This window comes from Callorhinus ursinus, unplaced genomic scaffold (assembly GCF_003265705.2).
Source record: "Callorhinus ursinus isolate GAN/ISIS: 27379988/994484 unplaced genomic scaffold, GSC_fseal_2.0 scaffold63, whole genome shotgun sequence".
Lineage (NCBI taxonomy): Eukaryota > Metazoa > Chordata > Mammalia > Carnivora > Otariidae > Callorhinus > Callorhinus ursinus.
In genome coordinates, this window is record NW_027397125.1 from 5,262,262 (window position 1) to 5,279,940 (window position 17,679).

General features: G+C 38.4%; 1 protein-coding gene across 13 annotated transcripts in view; it reads left to right on the forward strand.

Moving 5' to 3' along the window:
- The window catches only part of NEBL (nebulette), a 340,529-nt gene extending 323,068 nt beyond the window's left edge, over positions 1 to 17,461 (forward strand). For 12 of the 13 annotated variants that reach the window (XM_073885617.1, XM_025891866.2, XM_073885609.1 and 9 more), the window contains 2 exons: positions 10,144 to 10,250; positions 12,102 to 17,461. In XM_073885617.1, the coding sequence (XP_073741718.1) occupies positions 10,144 to 10,250; positions 12,102 to 12,278 (284 nt within the window). In that variant the 3' untranslated portion in view covers positions 12,279 to 17,461. The remainder of the gene's footprint in view (positions 1 to 10,143; positions 10,251 to 12,101) is intronic. The other variant, XM_073885614.1, reaches the window with a different exon arrangement.
- Positions 17,462 to 17,679: the final 218 nt, after the last annotated feature.

The following is a 17,679-nucleotide window of genomic DNA, read 5'->3' on the forward strand; positions in this document are numbered from 1 at the left end:
AAGAAAGAAAGAAAGAAAGAAAGAAAGAAAGAAAGAAAGAAAGAAAATGTCATAAGTTTCCTTTTCTGAGTGTGAAGTTGGGAAAAGGATCAAATACTAATGAATAGCACTTGTTCCAAGATGCACATGTGTCTTTCATTGATTTGCCAAAATTAAATCAAAGGGTTCCATATGTGTATGAAGGAGAAACATCTGACACTTAAAGTAGCAAACAATAAAACATTAAAAATATATTTCCTGCAAAGCCGAGCTGATTGGGGAAAAGAGAAGGTTTGATCATCGGGAAGGAGATAGATGTGGCCATGGCATATGCGTCCAAGGGGAAAACTTTAGAAGAGCTTTGTAAATGGTAAAGTGACGCACATGGAGAGGGAGAGAGTAGCTTTTCCATATTGTTGAACATTAGTAATGAAAATGGAAATAGTCATTTTTGGTTCGTATGGATCAAATTTGATGTCCAAATTGGGTAATAGGCTGAGTATACATGCGTATTTACCTATCTGTCTTAGATATAAAACAGTCAGAATGTTACCTTTGTAGTCATGAATTTCCTTGCTCTCCCCCACTTCCTGTTTCATCCAGGTGCCCCACCCCCCTCTGCCCCAAGCCCCAGGCTAGGAGGTCATGGGGATTGGATCCTGACTTGTACAGGAACTACTTAAAATTTCCCCAGGCTGCTGCAGCTGGGGGTTGTATTAAGTTTCTGCGTTTTGTTTGGTCATTATGTCCTGTTGCCCCAGATCATTGTTGTGTGGTTCTCCCGTTGTGGCCAGATTCCCTACTCCTTGGTGCCTAATCCTGGTCCACAAATATTCCTGGTCCACCCATGCCACATTTTTCAGACATTCTGGTTTTTGATCTTTATCTTCCACCATATATCCAACCCGTGTGTACTGAATTTATTTACTAGCCTCTCGGGATCTTACCTGGATCCTGTCTACATGTCTTTAACACTGTGTGCCTTTGATTCCAATGACCTGTTGCTCAGCTCCCTACCCTTACATCTGCCTATTTCTTCAGCCCCAGCCACTTCCCTTAATCTGAAGCTTGGGCTCTAGAAGACTCAGACGATCCTTTATATTCATTTTCCTGCATTTCCCTATCTTCAAATCACGTCAGGGACACATTGGTTCCATTTCATATATGTCTATTGGTTGAAAAAAGTATACTTGCTCATTCAGAAGTGTTGTCATTATTGAGATGTGTCTACATATGATATTTAGTGTGGCTTGTCACATAAAGGCATCTCATGTAAAACTATTTGGGAACTACTTGTGGATTGGTCATATTTCCTAAGAGTCAGTATTTGAATTGATTAGTGCAAGAATAAACCAAAGGCATATTCTGTTTTTAAGTCTTTAAAAATATGTTACAAAAAACAATGTTACATATATTTATCTGATAAGTATTCATAAAATATCCTCTACGATGGCATAATGAGACTTTCTTTCATTGTACTTGAATAATGAATTTTTCTACATGAGATGGACTTACACAGTATTGGTGGTGGTGTTCACTGAGGAAAATTGGGATTTGCTATGAGTTGACTTTTCAGTCATGGCATAATTTGTGTCTGAAAGCTGGATTCAGTGCTATGATTTACCTAAATGGAAACATTTATCCCTGTGTCCCTGCTATCGTGAGGTGCTTTATTGCTTTCATTTTATCAAAGAACTGCCCCACATTATGTCTTGTCAGAAAACTACAAATATATATATCTCCATACTGTGCATTCCTTTATTTTCATTTTTGTTTTATTTTGGGAGATAGCATGCATGTGCATGTGTAGACACAGATACATACCTCATTGATTTTGTGCCATTAGAACATTATTCAAGACTCTGTAATTTGGGGCAGAAATGATCTCCTTTTCCCTCAGTGACAATCCTGCTTATATCTCTGGTTTGTGTTACAGTTATAAGTTGGGGAGTTTATCCTGAATTATATAGCTAAAAATGAGAAACAAATCTGAGAGAAAATACACAAGTTGATATATAATTCTAAATGTAAGAGTAAATTGGCTAGATTATTCTGAAGCAAAATAGCAGATATTCTTAACTTTAAATCTCTCTAGTTCTGTTCAAACTACAGTATGTCTTGGTTCAGTTCTGCCAGAGAACATTCACAGACTTATTTTTTCTAGAGAAAAACCAGTTAGTTTTGAAATCAAAACGTACTGCTTTTCTGGGCTTGTGAGACTAAGTTTAACTGGCTGATCGTTTAAAAAGTAACTAATTTTGTGTTTCTTTTTTTGATATTTCGGAACAGCAGAGCCCCAAAACAATACTTTAGAAATTCTTACTTTGGGCAACTAAGCCAAATATATAAATGATATGGTCAGATGTAATTCATATATGCATAATTTGAAAAAGTACATAATCTAGTTAATAGGTAATTAGGAATCTTTAAATATCCAATGTGTATTTGACTAAAGCAATATTATAAATCTATTATTTAAATTTAGAGAAGAAATAGTTAAACAATCTTCTGGACTTAATTATGCTTGCAACTAAATTCTTAGCATGTCTATAGAACTTGTCACTATTCTCATGCTGATTTGGGGAAGTAACATTTTGCACACAGTATCCTACAGAAGGATTTTGAAAATTGTCAGGTGGCATCATTATGGGGGTCTTCCTTGCTCAGTGGGAGAGTGGTTGAAGTCATATTAGGAGATGTGGCTTGAACACAGACTTGAAAACTATTCATACAGGAGAAGGTGACTGAATGATGATTGGTCAGGATAAAATAGTATACTATTGGCAAAGGGAAGAAGAAACAAAGATCACACACACACGCACGCACGCGCGCGCACTCCAGAAACTTACCAGATGCCAAAATGACCCTTAAAAGAAATCTGAAAGCCATTGCTTCAGAAACAATGCTATTCTCTATGATTTAAGCTAGCTTTTCCAAAAGTGAATGCATTATTCTCACTATAATTTCTTCCAGAGTTGTTCTAGCACACCTCATCAACCACATTCACCTCAACTTCCTGTGGCGTTTATACCCCCAAGTGTACCACAGAAAAGTCAGTGCAAGCGAGAGTCACCTCTGTGAGCAGAACGAAGCTGCCCCCACCTCCCCATGCATTAAACCTTTTTTCTCTCGCCTTTCCCTTCCCCTCACTCCTGTCTACCCTGCCGCTGGAGTGAGCGCTCAGCTGTGGGCTCTTGTGACTTCACATAAAGCCCTCGGTGCTAGAAGCTCCTCTGTGCTCCAGACCACAGGGCCCTTTTTTGCATTTCTGATCTCACAATGTTTATTTGCAAACTGATCTTATCCTGTCTTGTCATCTCTTACATATCATTTTGGTGTGGTATAGTCAAGCGTTTGAGTTCTAGAGTCAGAGCACTGGCATTTAAACACTAACTCCATGTGACTCTGATATTTTTTTACCAAGTTACTGAATCCCTGTAGCCTGCAGATTCTCCATCTGTAAAATGGGCACTTTGCCATCAGTAAAGTGGTGACAATTTTTCCACCTAATGCATGTGACATGCTACGCACAGGGCCTGGCATGTTGTAAGTAGGGCGACCAGCCATGCTGATAGGCCTGAGACCAAGGGGGTTCCCGGGAAACAGAATTTTCTCTGCTGCAACTGGGGGAGTTCTGAGCAAACCAAAGTCATCCTCCTACTTGTAAGATTTCATTTATTCAAATTTTATTATATTCATATTTGATATTCCTTGGAAAGCAGAAGTCCTGTGATACATATCTCCCCCGCTAAGTTTCACAGGGACACATACCTAGGTGATGAAATATTTTCACATGTTTTGAATTTTCTCAAAGGAGGTTTGCAATACCCTCTAGTAATAGCATTTATCTAAGAGTAGAAAATTAAAACAAAGATGGTATTGGGGTCTAGATGGAGAAAATTGTTAGGAACCTATCATTGGCTTGAGGGATAATTTTTGCATCTGTAAAGACATTTTTTTTGGCTGCACAATTCCAACCCCCCCAGCCCCCCTTTCCCTCTGAGATGGTAACCACATCCTGTTCTGGTCAGCCCCTGGGAAGTGGGGTCAGCTTCCACTGGTCAGCCCTCCCTGGGTGGTGTCTCGTGGTGCTTGCCTTACCCTGAGTGCTGCATGTTAGTGGCTGAATTATTCTCCAGTGAGCTTCCTCTTACTGAGATTTCTTCCCATGATCCCTGGTTGCTTCTCTGGTCCAGGGTTAAACATTTTCCTCCACAAATACAAACAAGTCATGGGGGAGATACGTGTTTTAGCCCCTTCCTGCAGCTACAACAGAATACCATAGACTGGATAGCTGACAAACAACAGAAATTGATTTCTCACTGTACTGGAGGCTGGAAGTCTGAGATCAGGCTGCCAGCATGGTTGAGTCTGGTGAGGGTCCTCTTCCCAAGTTGCAGACTGCTGTCTTCTGTGTGTGTCCCCACCTGATGGAAAGAGAGCTAGCTAGCTCTCTGGCCTCTCATGAGGGCACTAATCCCATTCATAACGCTCCATTCTCTTGACCTAATCACCTCCCAAAGGCCACACCTCCCCATACCATTATTTTGGGGGTTTGGATTTCAGCGTATGAGTTTTGGGGATGGGGAACACAAATATTCAGTCCATTTCAGGGGGAGAGCAGGAATTTGGGAATAGCATGTATAGGGTCACATGAGCCTCTAAATTTGTGTCAGGCTGGGGAGAAGGAAGCTGACAGTAACGCAGTGGTTCTTCACCCTGGCTGCCCATTTCAATTGCTTGGAAGCCTTCAAAAATAAGACACCAGTGTTCAGTCCTTTCCATTCCCACCCCAGAAAGTCTGATTTAATTGGTCTGGGGGACCTGCTAGAAATTTAACATATGAGATAGTAATGATTGCTTTTATTTTTACATATGATTTCCAAAGTTTGAGCGCTTGTTTTGTATGGCAGTGATGATTATGCATGTCTTTAAAACTTGGTGGTTTCAACTCAATTGTAGATTATCTCATTTTCATGTTAAAGTCTGTTTATTCATAGTTTATTATGCAGCAAGCCGGTTTCTTAAGCACTTGTCTCTTCACAGCTTATAATTAAAAACCAACAAACTAAAACCTGGAGGCAATCTGGCTTGTTTCTGTCTTCTGCAGTCAAGGAGAATTTTCTATAGTGCTCAGAATTCTATCAGATAAAAAAAATCGTCTTGCTGCTATATTTGGCATAAATGTGGATTTAGCACTCACTTGGGGCTTGTGGAGAGAAGCAGGTGCCATGAGGGCTTGGGGCTCTGATTTGGAACCCTTGATGGCACCTGAAAAAGTTATTTGAACAAAAAGGCCCATATCATGGGCCTATTTGATGACCGATTAGCTCAACCACCTTGCTCATAGCCTAGATGAGATCTAATAAGGGTTTAGCTCATTATTTAATATTTACTTTGCAACCAGCAGTATCTTCATACTTTCTCATTTATAGTCATGTCTTCATTCATTTTAGCAGTTCCCTTGTGACTGTCCAAATCGAGATTCTTTGTCCTTAAAAAAAAGAATGAAGAAAAAAACCCCCCACAACTCATTAAGTTCTTTGACCCACATTAGTTGATGAAACTGTAGTCAACTCTTAAGAAAATATGACAGTAATGTCATTGCATCCTATATTCTTTATTGGAAAGCTTCTGAGGGATAATTTTTTCCTTATTCTGATTTAAAAAAAAAAGGTAAGCCTATGAGAAAAACCCCAAGATTATTTTCTCTATTTGTGTTACATCTGTTAGCTAACTGTTACAGACTGAATGCTTGTGTCCCTCCCAAATTCACATGTCACATTCCTAACCCCCAGGGTGATGGTAGTAGGAGGTGTGGCCTTTGGGAGGTGACTGGATCAAGAGGGTGGATTTAGTGCCCTTATAAGAGAGGTCCCAGAGAGCTCCCTCATCCCCATCTGCCATTTAAGGACTCAGGAAAAGGAATCAGTGTTATCTATGCACGAGGAAATGGATCCTCGTCAGACACTGAATCTGCCAGCGTCTTGATCTTGGACTTCCTAGTCTCTAGAACAGCAAGAAGTAATCTGTTGCTTAAGCCGCCCAGTCTATGGTATTTTTTAAACCAACCCTAATGGGCTAAGGAATCAATAAGGCATTACTTTTATTTCTGTTTTTGCATTTGGAGTTTGGCCATCTACTATGATGCTGTTGTCATCGTGAGGCTTTTAAAACCTCTACCTCATCTTCGAGGACATCAGACCTTTATCCTGGTGTTCCTATGCAGAGACCATTGCTCTGCTCCCTTCCTGCTTAATCTCCCAGCCTCTGTATTTTATTCTCTAAAGTGGGAATGATACCTATTTTAGAGAGTTTTTCTGACAACTACATGGGATGCACTGTGCACACCAATGACACTTCCGTAATCCTCCTCTTCTTCTACCTACTCCATGGTCATCCCCCACAGTGGGCTGGCTTCTTTTTGAGGATTTTTCTCTTTTTATGATTGTGGGTGCATATCTTTGGTTCATTTACTCTACTGCACATGTTTACACATATTTCCTTACTTTTCCAGTTTCAGATTTATGAAGCCTCCAAAAAAATGTTTTATCTTCCATGTTCACCTTCTGTTTTATGATCTTCGTGTCTATTTACTTCTCTTTCTTGGTTTTATCTCCTTTCTTTGTAAGGAGAAGCATTAAATAGAAAATATTAGTATTGGCTGTTTGTGGAAGAACTTTGTTGTTCACTAAAAGAGATTTTGGTTTCATAAATACTATGGGACATTCCAAATAGAGCCTGAAATCCTTAGAGCTTTAGTGAGCTTTCAGATCTCCAGTCAATAAATCTTCCCAATGTGAAATGAAAGTTGAGTCACACTTGTGTGTTTTGTTGTTGCTTTAGGATAATGAAAGCTATTGTGTTGTTTGGGTTTTTTTTTTATTTTTTTTGGAGAGAGAGTGGGAAAGCACACATGAGCAGGGAGTGGGGAGGGCAGAGGGAGAGGAGAGAGAGAGAATCTCAAATAGGCTTCAAACTCAGCATGGAGCCCAGTGTGGGACCCTATTTCATGACCATGACAAGACCATGACCTTAGCTGAAACCGAGAGTCAGACGCTTAACTGACTGAGCCACCCAGGGGCCCCTAAAGCTATTGTTTTATGGCTTTTATGCTACTGCAATAAAAACTCTCAACCTCAGGACTCTGGTGTGGGAAGACCATCATGGAACCATCATCCATCTCTGTCAGTGCTGGTGGAATCTGACCACTGTCTTAAGGAAGAGGGCACAATGTGTTTTTCTCTGATAAGAAGTCTTTGTTTGTTGCAAAATTAGCTTAACATCTTGCTTTTGCAAAACTTTTTGAGTTCCATATTTTCACGGAAGAAATGGCATACTCACATGGAATAGCTGTCTTTCATCCAAATTCTTAATAGACCCAATTTCTGAAGGCATTGTTCTAAACTTCCTGTTGCTTATTTTGCCTATGCTTCATAAAAAAGAAATCATGTAGCAAAACAATAAAAAAAAAGCAATGTCTGCCTCCTTTTAAATTGGCATTTGCTTTTAGTAAGTTGATTCCTCTGGGCTCTTAGTTATGTTTTTCATAGCTCTAATAGGAGCTTCCTAAAAACTCTTTTATTATATCAGGTATAAGGTAGATAACAAAGTTTGATAGCCCTGAAGGAACATGCATTAAGTAATGCAGCTGGAGAGAGAAATGGAAATAAAGGCATGAGAAGATACTGTAAGAATGAGAGAGATTATATTTACCCCATGGTTCCTCCTTCTAAACTCTTCCCTGCTCTCTCCAACCTACAGAGATTTAGGACAAATACAAATCACTTTCTTTTCCTGCTGTATTTGACAGTATCTGTAGGTTCTCTTTGAAGGTCAGGTTTGAGCAGTTGAACAGGTGTGGATCTACTTGGTTTCTAACAGCCAAAATTAGAGAACACTACTCAACAACATTCTCGAATTGTCAGTACTAGGATGATGATGTACAAACTATGTACACACAGACACATCACGGCATATGAGATAGCATGTTTAAAAATATTTTTCATCATTGTCTTTTCCTGATAGTTTTCCCCCCAAATATTTTAAGATGACCATGCTTAGCTCTGTGCATCAAAATGTGAAAGTCACAGTTTGATGGTGTAACAAAGGATTAAAAGTTTACTTTTTTTAAATTTTAGTTAGGTTTGTGGGGTTTTTAAATTAACCTTTAGAATTTATAAATAGATTAAAATAATAATTAATGAAGCAATGACTTGTTTATGTGGCTAAAAACCAGTTCAGGCCTGCCATTCTGGGTGTGTAATTGGAGTCCTTGACTTACATATTTAACTGGAAATGCCCTGAGTATTCAGAGCCATTTCTTCAGCTGGGGAAAGGACAGATGTCTGGGCCATTATTGCTCGAGGAGGGCAATCGTTTTTGTCACCCCTCTCCTTTGATGCCTGGCATGTCTTGAACATAGTGGACGGTGATAGTTGTTAAGATTTATGGAGGCTTACTAAGTGACAGGCGATGCCGTAAGCCCTGTGCCCACATTAACTCACTCAGTCAATATTTGCTGAGAATTGAGGGAGGGAAGAAATGAATGGTCCATGCTTCCAACACATAGCAATGGCTCTGGTTCCTCAGCTAATTAAGTGGGCTTAGATATTTTTAGCGATTTCATTATTTTTTCTTCATGAGTGAATTTTGACAATATTCTTGACATCTCTTGACATTAAATATTTAAATTGAGTTGATAATGTTAAACAGTGCTATTTTCTGAAGTATTTGGTGTTTAGCGCTTTAATAACTTTAGAATGTACCACAGTCCAAGTTAAGAACTCGGTGGTTTCTTTTTGATGCCGCACCTAAGACATTAAATAAACACGATTTCTAACAACATTGCAATATGAATTAATTCAAGAACTTTAAAAAAATTCCCATTCAACCTAATATCATTATTATCTGGAGAACACATTTATGATTTGTAATTTTCTGATGATTAAACTTCTTTAAATTTGATGTTCTCATATATCATTAGAATGAACATACCACTTATAAAATAGTAATTATTCATAGCACCCAAGAATTATATCTGTTTTATTCTTTTATTATGAAAACTGTCCTAAATAAATCAACTTAGATTAATTACAGACTCAACCTGATTGAACAACATTGGTAAACTATTGTGGATTTTTATAGTAATTATATCATACAAGTTTTACTAATGTATCATATGATTATTCAAAACCCAGTGGAGGGTGTGCTACTAAAATCCTCTCACTTATAGCCAGCTCCTTGCTTCTGGTTATAAGTACTTATATATACTTTGAGAGAAACACAGAGTCAAACATACATCTACTGATTTTTGGGGGTTTTTATCTAGTCTCTGTGTTGGTTTCTCTAGAATTCAGTGTTCTTCAAAACAGGAACTATGTTCTTTTGATTGTCATAATTAGTGGTGAGAACAGCACAAAATGAGTGAATGCTATTTTGAGACTATTTTCTTTTTTTTTTTTGATGTAGAAAGATGTTTATGAAATTCTTTACATGGTTTGGTTTGTTAGGCTTTTGTAACATATTCAGATGACTTATTTAGTTTTGACTTACAGCCAAGATAAAATGGAGAATTTATATATTTTAAATAAAGTTTTCTTTTGGGGTATAGACTCATTATTAACTGCTAAACAAACATACGTTGCTAACCATATGCTATATTTACCATTTTTGTAAAGGTAACGTTTAGCTATATGTGTTGAAATATTGAGAGCATCTGTTTTATGAGTATTCTGTGAAAACATTTATACTCTGTCATTGGTTTGATGATCCACTTCAATTTTTAAAAAAATTCTTATTTTTATTTTGGAAAATGTCCAAGGGGATTACATAGCTGAGTAAAAATGTGATTTTGTTAAAAGGTGATGGGAAATTTTTGTTTTGTACTTGTGTTGTTTGAACAGAGCCTCTGCAGTAGAGTAATGCAAGTATTTCTAATATATTTTAACTGCATGTTAAACTGATTCCCTATATATGTCCTTAATTGCTGAAATTTATACTAATCTAGATCACTTATAACACCACTACCCAGATTTTACATGGCACTGAACATGGCATTTTGTTTCAGAAGAGTGTAACAGAGCGTGAAGTCCCTTGGGGGCTCGGGAGGGGTATTTTGAGGCTTGCTTTGAGGACTCTTTGTGTGTGTATGTTCATGTACAGCGCCAGTTCTTCCCGGAGCCTACCAGCAAAGCCATTCCCAAGGCTATGGGTACATGCACCAGACCAGCCTCTCATCCATGAGGTCAATGCAGCACTCACCAAATCTAGTAAGTATCAGTTTGAAATGTTTCCTCTTCCCTGCTCTTCCCATTTTATCTCCAAAATAGAAATAAAAGTGGAATAGACTTGCATTGAATAGTGTCCATTTTCGCAGAAAGGATAAATGACAACATTTTATTCTTTGTACCCTTTCGAAGAAAGCAGAAGACTTATAGAGGTAAACCACTGAGAAAGGAAGGCATGCTGTGAAAACATGTAAAGAGTAAAACATACAAAACGACTGTCTCAGAACAGTATCCTAGTTGTTACTTCATGATCGGTCTTAGCCAACTGTGATCTTCATTCAGGTCTAAAAAGTACAAATATCTGGTCACATTAACCAGTTAATTTTGACAGTAATCAAAATGGCCATTAACCTCCAAATGACATGGCCAACATAAGTCTTTGAATCCTCCTATTAGAAATCTTGAAGTGCTTACAGATTCATTAATTAAGTGTGAAGTTTGGAAGCAGTGCTCGAGGTTGGATGGGCATCTCAAGCAAAATTATTTCTCCAAGCTTCTGTCTGACACAGAAGCCTTAGCCTGAGCCCTGAGAAAGAGGTGGTCCTTCTAAGCAGTTGGAAGTTCTTTTTAACTGCTCTAAAGTTCTTTTTGCATCTGCCAGTTTCCTTAACCTGTGAATTCTCTTAATTTTGAGACTGATGTTAATATTAACTGAATTCTTGGTCTTTAATGAAAACAAATATGGTAAAACTCAACTTATATTCTGGATATGAACCCCTTGTTGGACACATGATGTGCAAATATCTTCTCCCAATTGGTAGGTTCATTTTGTTGATGGTTGTCTTTGCTGCACAGAAGCTTTTCAGTTCGATGTGGTTGCACGTGTATATTTTTGCTTTTGGTGTCAAATCCAAATAATCATTTCCAAGACCAATGTTGGGGAGCTTACCGCCTATGTGTTTTTCTAGGAGTTTTATCTTTTTAGGTCTAACATTCAAGTCCTTAATGTATTTTGGGTTAATTTTTGTGTATGGGGTAAGAAAGTGGTCCAGTTTCACTTTTTTGCATGCAGCTGTCCAGTTTTCCCAGCACCATTTATTGAAGAGACTGTCCTTTCCCCACTGTGTGTTCTTGGCTCCTTCATCCTAAATTAATTGACCATGTATACATGGGTTTATTGCTGGGGTCTCTATTCTGTTTCATTGATCTATGTTTTTATGTCGCTACCAGAGTGTTTTAATTACCACAGCTTTGTAACATAGTTTGAAGTTAGGAAGTGAATAATTTCCTCATTATAACAAGGATTCAGTTATGTGTCCCTCAATATTCAGACATTTACATACTAAATGTCTATCACTGATTCAGAAACCTACAAAATAAGTATATTATATATTTTTCTTTTTTAAATATATTTTTAAGAGGAAACAAAAATTCTTTGATCCTAAGAAAAATTCATTTCCTCTGTCAGGGGGGCCAAGGCAGTGACTTGGCGGTGACTTGGCTCCATCTGTCCCTAGGGCAGTTTTTGTTCTCTGAAGAATGTGGAATAGGGGAAAATCTACATAATCTAAGGTCTCTGGGGTTATCTGGAGCTGGGGGAAGTTGGTTTTACTGCTTCAAAGCTTACTTTTTCATAGGCCAGTTACCATATCTAGAGGCTTCCTCGAGCCCCATTCTGGGCCCCCCAAACATTACCCTTTCTGCTAGCGTGGTAAACTTGAGATGGACGCAACCAGGATAGATGCTAGGCTCTCTTGGCCAGTCTCCAGAAATAAATACACTTGGGAACATTCCTTCTGGTTCCTTTATTATATGTGAGTTGGTTTGTCGTGATTGGCACTTGTGGCTGTATTATTTTGTATCCATGTGTGACCCCCCCCTTTCCTTTCTCAGAGGACCTACCGAGCCATGTATGATTACAGTGCCCAGGACGAAGACGAGGTCTCCTTCAGGGACGGTGACTACATCGTCAACGTGCAGCCCATTGATGACGGCTGGATGTACGGCACGGTGCAGAGAACTGGGAAAACAGGGATGCTCCCAGCCAATTACATTGAGTTTGTTAATTAGTTATTTCTCCTTGTCTTTGAGCTTTACTCTAATGTATACTAAACCCAATCTTTTTAAAAGATAGAAGATACTTTTAAGACAACCTGGCAGTTATTTTACAATAATCTGTCTTTACTTTGACAATGAGACACACAGGTACCAGGAAGAAGGAATGACTTCCGGGCTCAGGACAGCTACATTTTCAGTGGTTCCTGTGCACAAAATCTGTAGGTCTGGAGGCCCGGTGCTGCTAATTGGGTTAATGGTTTCTTTTGATTGGCTATCAAACACTTCTGGGAAATGTATTTTTGTAGACTTTAATAGAGATGTTGATCGTCCCTTAAATGTAACAAGTCTATGAAACTTCTTAGCTGTCACTTTGGAATCACCAGAAGCCAATTCTCTTAATTCCTTAACACAGCCAATAATTTAAAGACCATTTAGCTTTTGAGTCATTAGGGAATTTCCAATTCAAGTGATAATTGCCTAATGTAATAAATGTCAGAAATGGCAGAATGACAGTTTGGTTAAAATTACATTGACTGGTGGCCTTCGGGACCTAGAAACTTCTCCCGAACGAAGACATTTCCTTGTTCCCTAGGCTGACTTGGGTCTCTTTATTTCTCATTGGTACCAAGGTGTATCCTACTGTCCATTTACATTCTGTGGGCCCAAGTCTATGCTTGATTCCATAGAATGTCAGGACCAAATAACGTCACAGCTACTCTGCAAAGGGCAAAGTTTAAGGTCATCTCTATTATTTCCCTAAGCGCTTTTACCCTGTTGCATGTCACGTAGGTTCAAGCTTCTGCACCATAGGAAGCCGCACTGCCTATTATTAAAGCAAAACGTGCGGCTGATAACCTAACGCCCCCCCCTCTAGTCGCCAGCTCATCAGAAAAACATATTTGGAAAAGTTGCTTGAGATTCTCCTGCTGCCTTGCACTCTAGTTGTGAAGGATTTACACCTTTAGGAAATAGATGTCTACTCTAGCAAATAAGTGATTTAGGTGTTTACCGAGCAGCTTTCATTAACTTAATGCCGCTGTCGATTTAAAGGTAAAGAAAACTTAATAGGAGCCAGTGACTACAAAGTGTGCGAGAGACATCCAGTGAACAAAATGTCACCCCTCCGCATAGAGATAATCGTTGTTTTGTTTTGTTTTGTTTTGTTTTAAATTTCGGAAAATGCTATTCACATCCGGTACTGGAAATCTAGCCACTGAAACCAGTTAATGAAAAGACTTCTTTTCTACTTTCTTCTGGTTTTTACTTTCTAAACCATATTGTGGAGGGGAGGGGTGGGAGGATGAAAATGCCAGCAGAGATTTTAGGTCTAGGCCCAACAGGTTGTTCCCCAAAAGAAATTGTTGTCCTATCTTGAATTTCAAATGCGAGAACCCTGCAGGCACTTCCTGGATTCACCACTATGCTGCAGCCCTTGCTGGCGGGTCGAGACGATTGGCCGGTAGTTCATAGTCAAGGTCACTGGAGAAATTAACATCCATCAGCGACTCTGTGTTTTCCTGATGTATTTGGACCTCAGCAGGGTAGCATTTGTGTAGGGCCTGACTCTGGAATTGTGAGGAAGCTGCAAAAGCAAAGTTACAAAAATGTGATAAAATGTATAGATCTTGGGGTTATCTCCCTTATGTAATAGAGGCAAAGAAATTAACGAAATATCCTGTAAAATACCTTTTACGGAAGTGTTTAGGAGTCCAGAAACAAATGCTAACCCATTTACACTTTTGAAAAGTTAGCACCTACTTTTTGAAAATCTAGAGTGTCATTTTATGTGGCTCAAAGAACAAATAAGCTTTATTACGCTCAGGCTGCATCTACAGGACACTCACATAAAAAGAGATGAGAGAAATTCAGGTAAAAAACTAGAGAGTTTTTTGTTTTTTGTTTTTTTTTAGATTCCTACATACCCAGCTGGACTGATTTTCTAGTACTGAAATGGCCAGTTATGATTAAATTAACCCCCTATCCATTTTGATGTCTTGTACACAAACCAACAAAGACAAGCTGAACTTGTGACATTCTTGCAAAAAAAAAAAAAATTCTGTGCATTAAAACTGGGGCAATAAGCTTGCTCAATTTTATTATATCATTAAGTAAATATTTTTCACGCAGACCACTTTTTTTGTGATTATGAATAAGAGTAGTTGTTGATTAAATTTGCAGACTAAATGTAGGACAGGTACAATTTTTGAGAAATAGCATGTTTATAGGAAGCTCAAAGGGAACGGATTTGAAATGATACTTTTTATCGGGGAAAAGTCCCATAAAGTAGCAGCTGGTTGTTCCATTGTCTTTCTCATCCACTAATTTCAAAATCAGTTTCATGGAATGTAGAAGTCAATAATTACTAGGGGAATAATTCTAAAATTTTAAGCTTAGCATAATGTTTGCATAGTGAGATGTTTCTGCTTCCAGCCTCTAGGAATTAAGGTCTGCTCAGAATTTAACCAGAGAGCAGTTATTTTATAATAAAGACTGCGGGAGAACATGATGTCACGTGCTCCTGACGCCATAACTGGGTAGTGTTGCCACTCTTCCTAAAGCTTGTCAGGATATTGAGCATCTCAGCAGAAATATTGGAAACATAGATGTATAATACCAAAGTGCTATTTTTACAGCATCATTTTTCAAAACTATGTTCTTGAACACTTTTTCCACTTTGCACATGCCCCTCCTCCCCTCAATTTGGCAACATGCATCTCATACATAAGTAACACTAACGGCTAAAGAAGGGTGTAAATAAAAAAATCTGTTTTTTAGAAATCAAGCTAAAGACTGAAATGTCCAAGCACAGAGAACATGCACCTGATTCTCTGAACCTGATGCGTTCTCAGGCTGGATAAAAGCACATGGAGCAGGTTGATACGTTTTTACAAGTTTCCGAAAATAAAACCGTATGTGCATCATCTCTTGAGAGAGAAACAGAGCAGCAGAATAGGTGACTTTTGTTGTAAGTTTTTGTAGTCAATGTTTTTACTAATTCTCGTGCTCTAAGGAAAGCTTTCTATTTCTAACGTGGCAAAATGAGTTCTTCACGTCTTCTTATTCTTGTTTAGACACCTGCAGTGTAGCCAGTGTGAAATATCTATCTGGTTGTCAGATCCCCACGCCATCCCTGCCTCTCCCCAGGCTTCCCGACCTCCAGATACCACACGGGAATTTGCAAGCACAATTTCTATGGGCACCTTGTATGAACATGGTTGAGATTAGACCAGCCCTTCTTCGTCACTAAAGTTCATTGCTTGAAGATGATGAAGATGCAGTTTGGGCAGGTTGAGCACAGTCTTTCCTCCCTGTCCCCTCCTGGTTGAGCTTGACAACAGTCTGGGAGGTGGGGAAACAGACTTTACTAGAACAGTGAAGTTCAAGAGGTGCATCTCTTTTTCAGGTGTGTTCACCTCCGGTGAAATGTTTTTAATGAAAAGATAAAGAAAATGGGTGTGATCCTTAAATAGCGCATCCCTATATAAAGTGGATATAGTTTATACCAAAATTATAATATAAATATATTTAAAAAAAGGTGCCTTTTTGATTACCCTTGTTTATCCATGATGGTCTTGGAAAGAAAACCAAGCAAACAAGCTTCTTATCTATTCTATAGTAATATTTTATTACACATGATTGGTATTTTTGTGGTGGGGAAGTGAGATACTCCTGACAGATATGAAAGGTGATAGCTGATTGTATTTTTACCTCTAAAGATGTAGAACTTTGGAAAATACTGACCTTTCCCATCTATTTCTGAAAAGTTCTTTGTGGATTTATATATAGTCAGGATGCATAAACATTAACTTTAGGTTTGAGACTTAAAATACCTATGGTAAGATAGAAGAATTATGTTATGAGGCTGAATTCATTGCACAAGATGAAATTCACTTCATAAATTTCATTATACCTTAGCTATATTTGCTTCTGATAATCTAAAAGCGGCTAGAGGGTGGGTGTTTTGGGTAACAAGACACAGAGGAGAGAAAACTTCAGTTAAGTAAGAAGCTATGTAAAGTAAGTTAAGAATGCTAAAAGGAAAGTCTCTTTCTGAAGTATTCCATGCCCAGTAGGGTCCTTTCCAGACTGTCAATTACTGTATGATGTTTCTGTGGCCATCATTTCATGATGCTTAGACTACTGGAATCCACCAGCCTGGAAGGATCCCCAAGGCAGATTTCTCTCCGGTTGTCCAGATTACTTCCGTATATTCATGGAATTCCATATGCTTTTTGCGTTTGATACATGGTATCCCGTTGGCATAGTATCTACTTCTTGGTAATCCAGTTGCTGTTAAGAATGATTGACTTTGAAGGACAAGAGAAAACTGTACCCTAGTCCCATTCTTCAGTGTCCATACAATGAGTGGCTGAGCATTTAGAAGTGGCACCAAGTGTGTTGTGGGTTTGATGTGGAAACGTTGGCCTTTGACCTGTGCTAAGAATACAAAATTGAATCATTGCACAGCTTGGCTTCTGTCTGCTTCAAAAATGTAGGATTGTGGTTGATGATGAACTTGCAAGACTGTACTAACTTTGAGAGCATACAGTTTTAATGGAAACACTTAATGTTTTTAAAATGAATGGGCTTATAGAATGATACAATGTTATTAATATAATTTGGCTTTTGTTATGCAAATTAACACCAGCTATTAAAATATATTTTAGTAGAAATGCTTTAATTCATGTTTTCTTTCCTCTACACTGTGAATCTTTAAGCCTTGGTGGACTAGAGCAACATCGTGCTGCCCAAAGGACTAACCTATGCAAACTAGTTCACATTTTAGTGGATGTCACAGTAATTGTGTAATATGACATTATTTCCCCCCTGCATAATGTACAGCGGCATTGAAATAAACATTAAGCCTAGCATCATGTATGTATAGTATAGTCACTCACGAACCCTTCAAGGCTACTATAATCATTAGTACTATTATTTGTTTAAAAGCAAATCGCCGAGTTATCTATTAAATCTACTTGAACGATGTCAGAACAAGAATGGCAGCTGGACGTGTCGGCCGTGGCTTCAATGTGGTCACTGACGTGTTCTCCTGTGATAGAGCTGTGTTCGGATGCACTCTCTTCAGGGTATTATTATTCCGTGTCTTCTTTCTGTATTTGTAAAACATTATAACGCTCTAATTTTCCTATCTCTACACATTTGGTTTGCTTAAATAAATGCAGGATATAACAAAATGATTCTATGTCTTGGTTCTCACCTTGGTTTCTTGGAGTTGATGGTGTCCCGGGGATGAGGTTTATCATGAAAACTCACATTAAATCACATTGGAGACCTCTGCTGTCTTCGGTGTACTTCCATTAGTGAGTCATTCAAAATGTGTCTTCCTCCTCCAAATAAACTTAGTTTTAAATGATAATAATATTATGGTTTTCAAGCTCAGTATCTTTCTGAT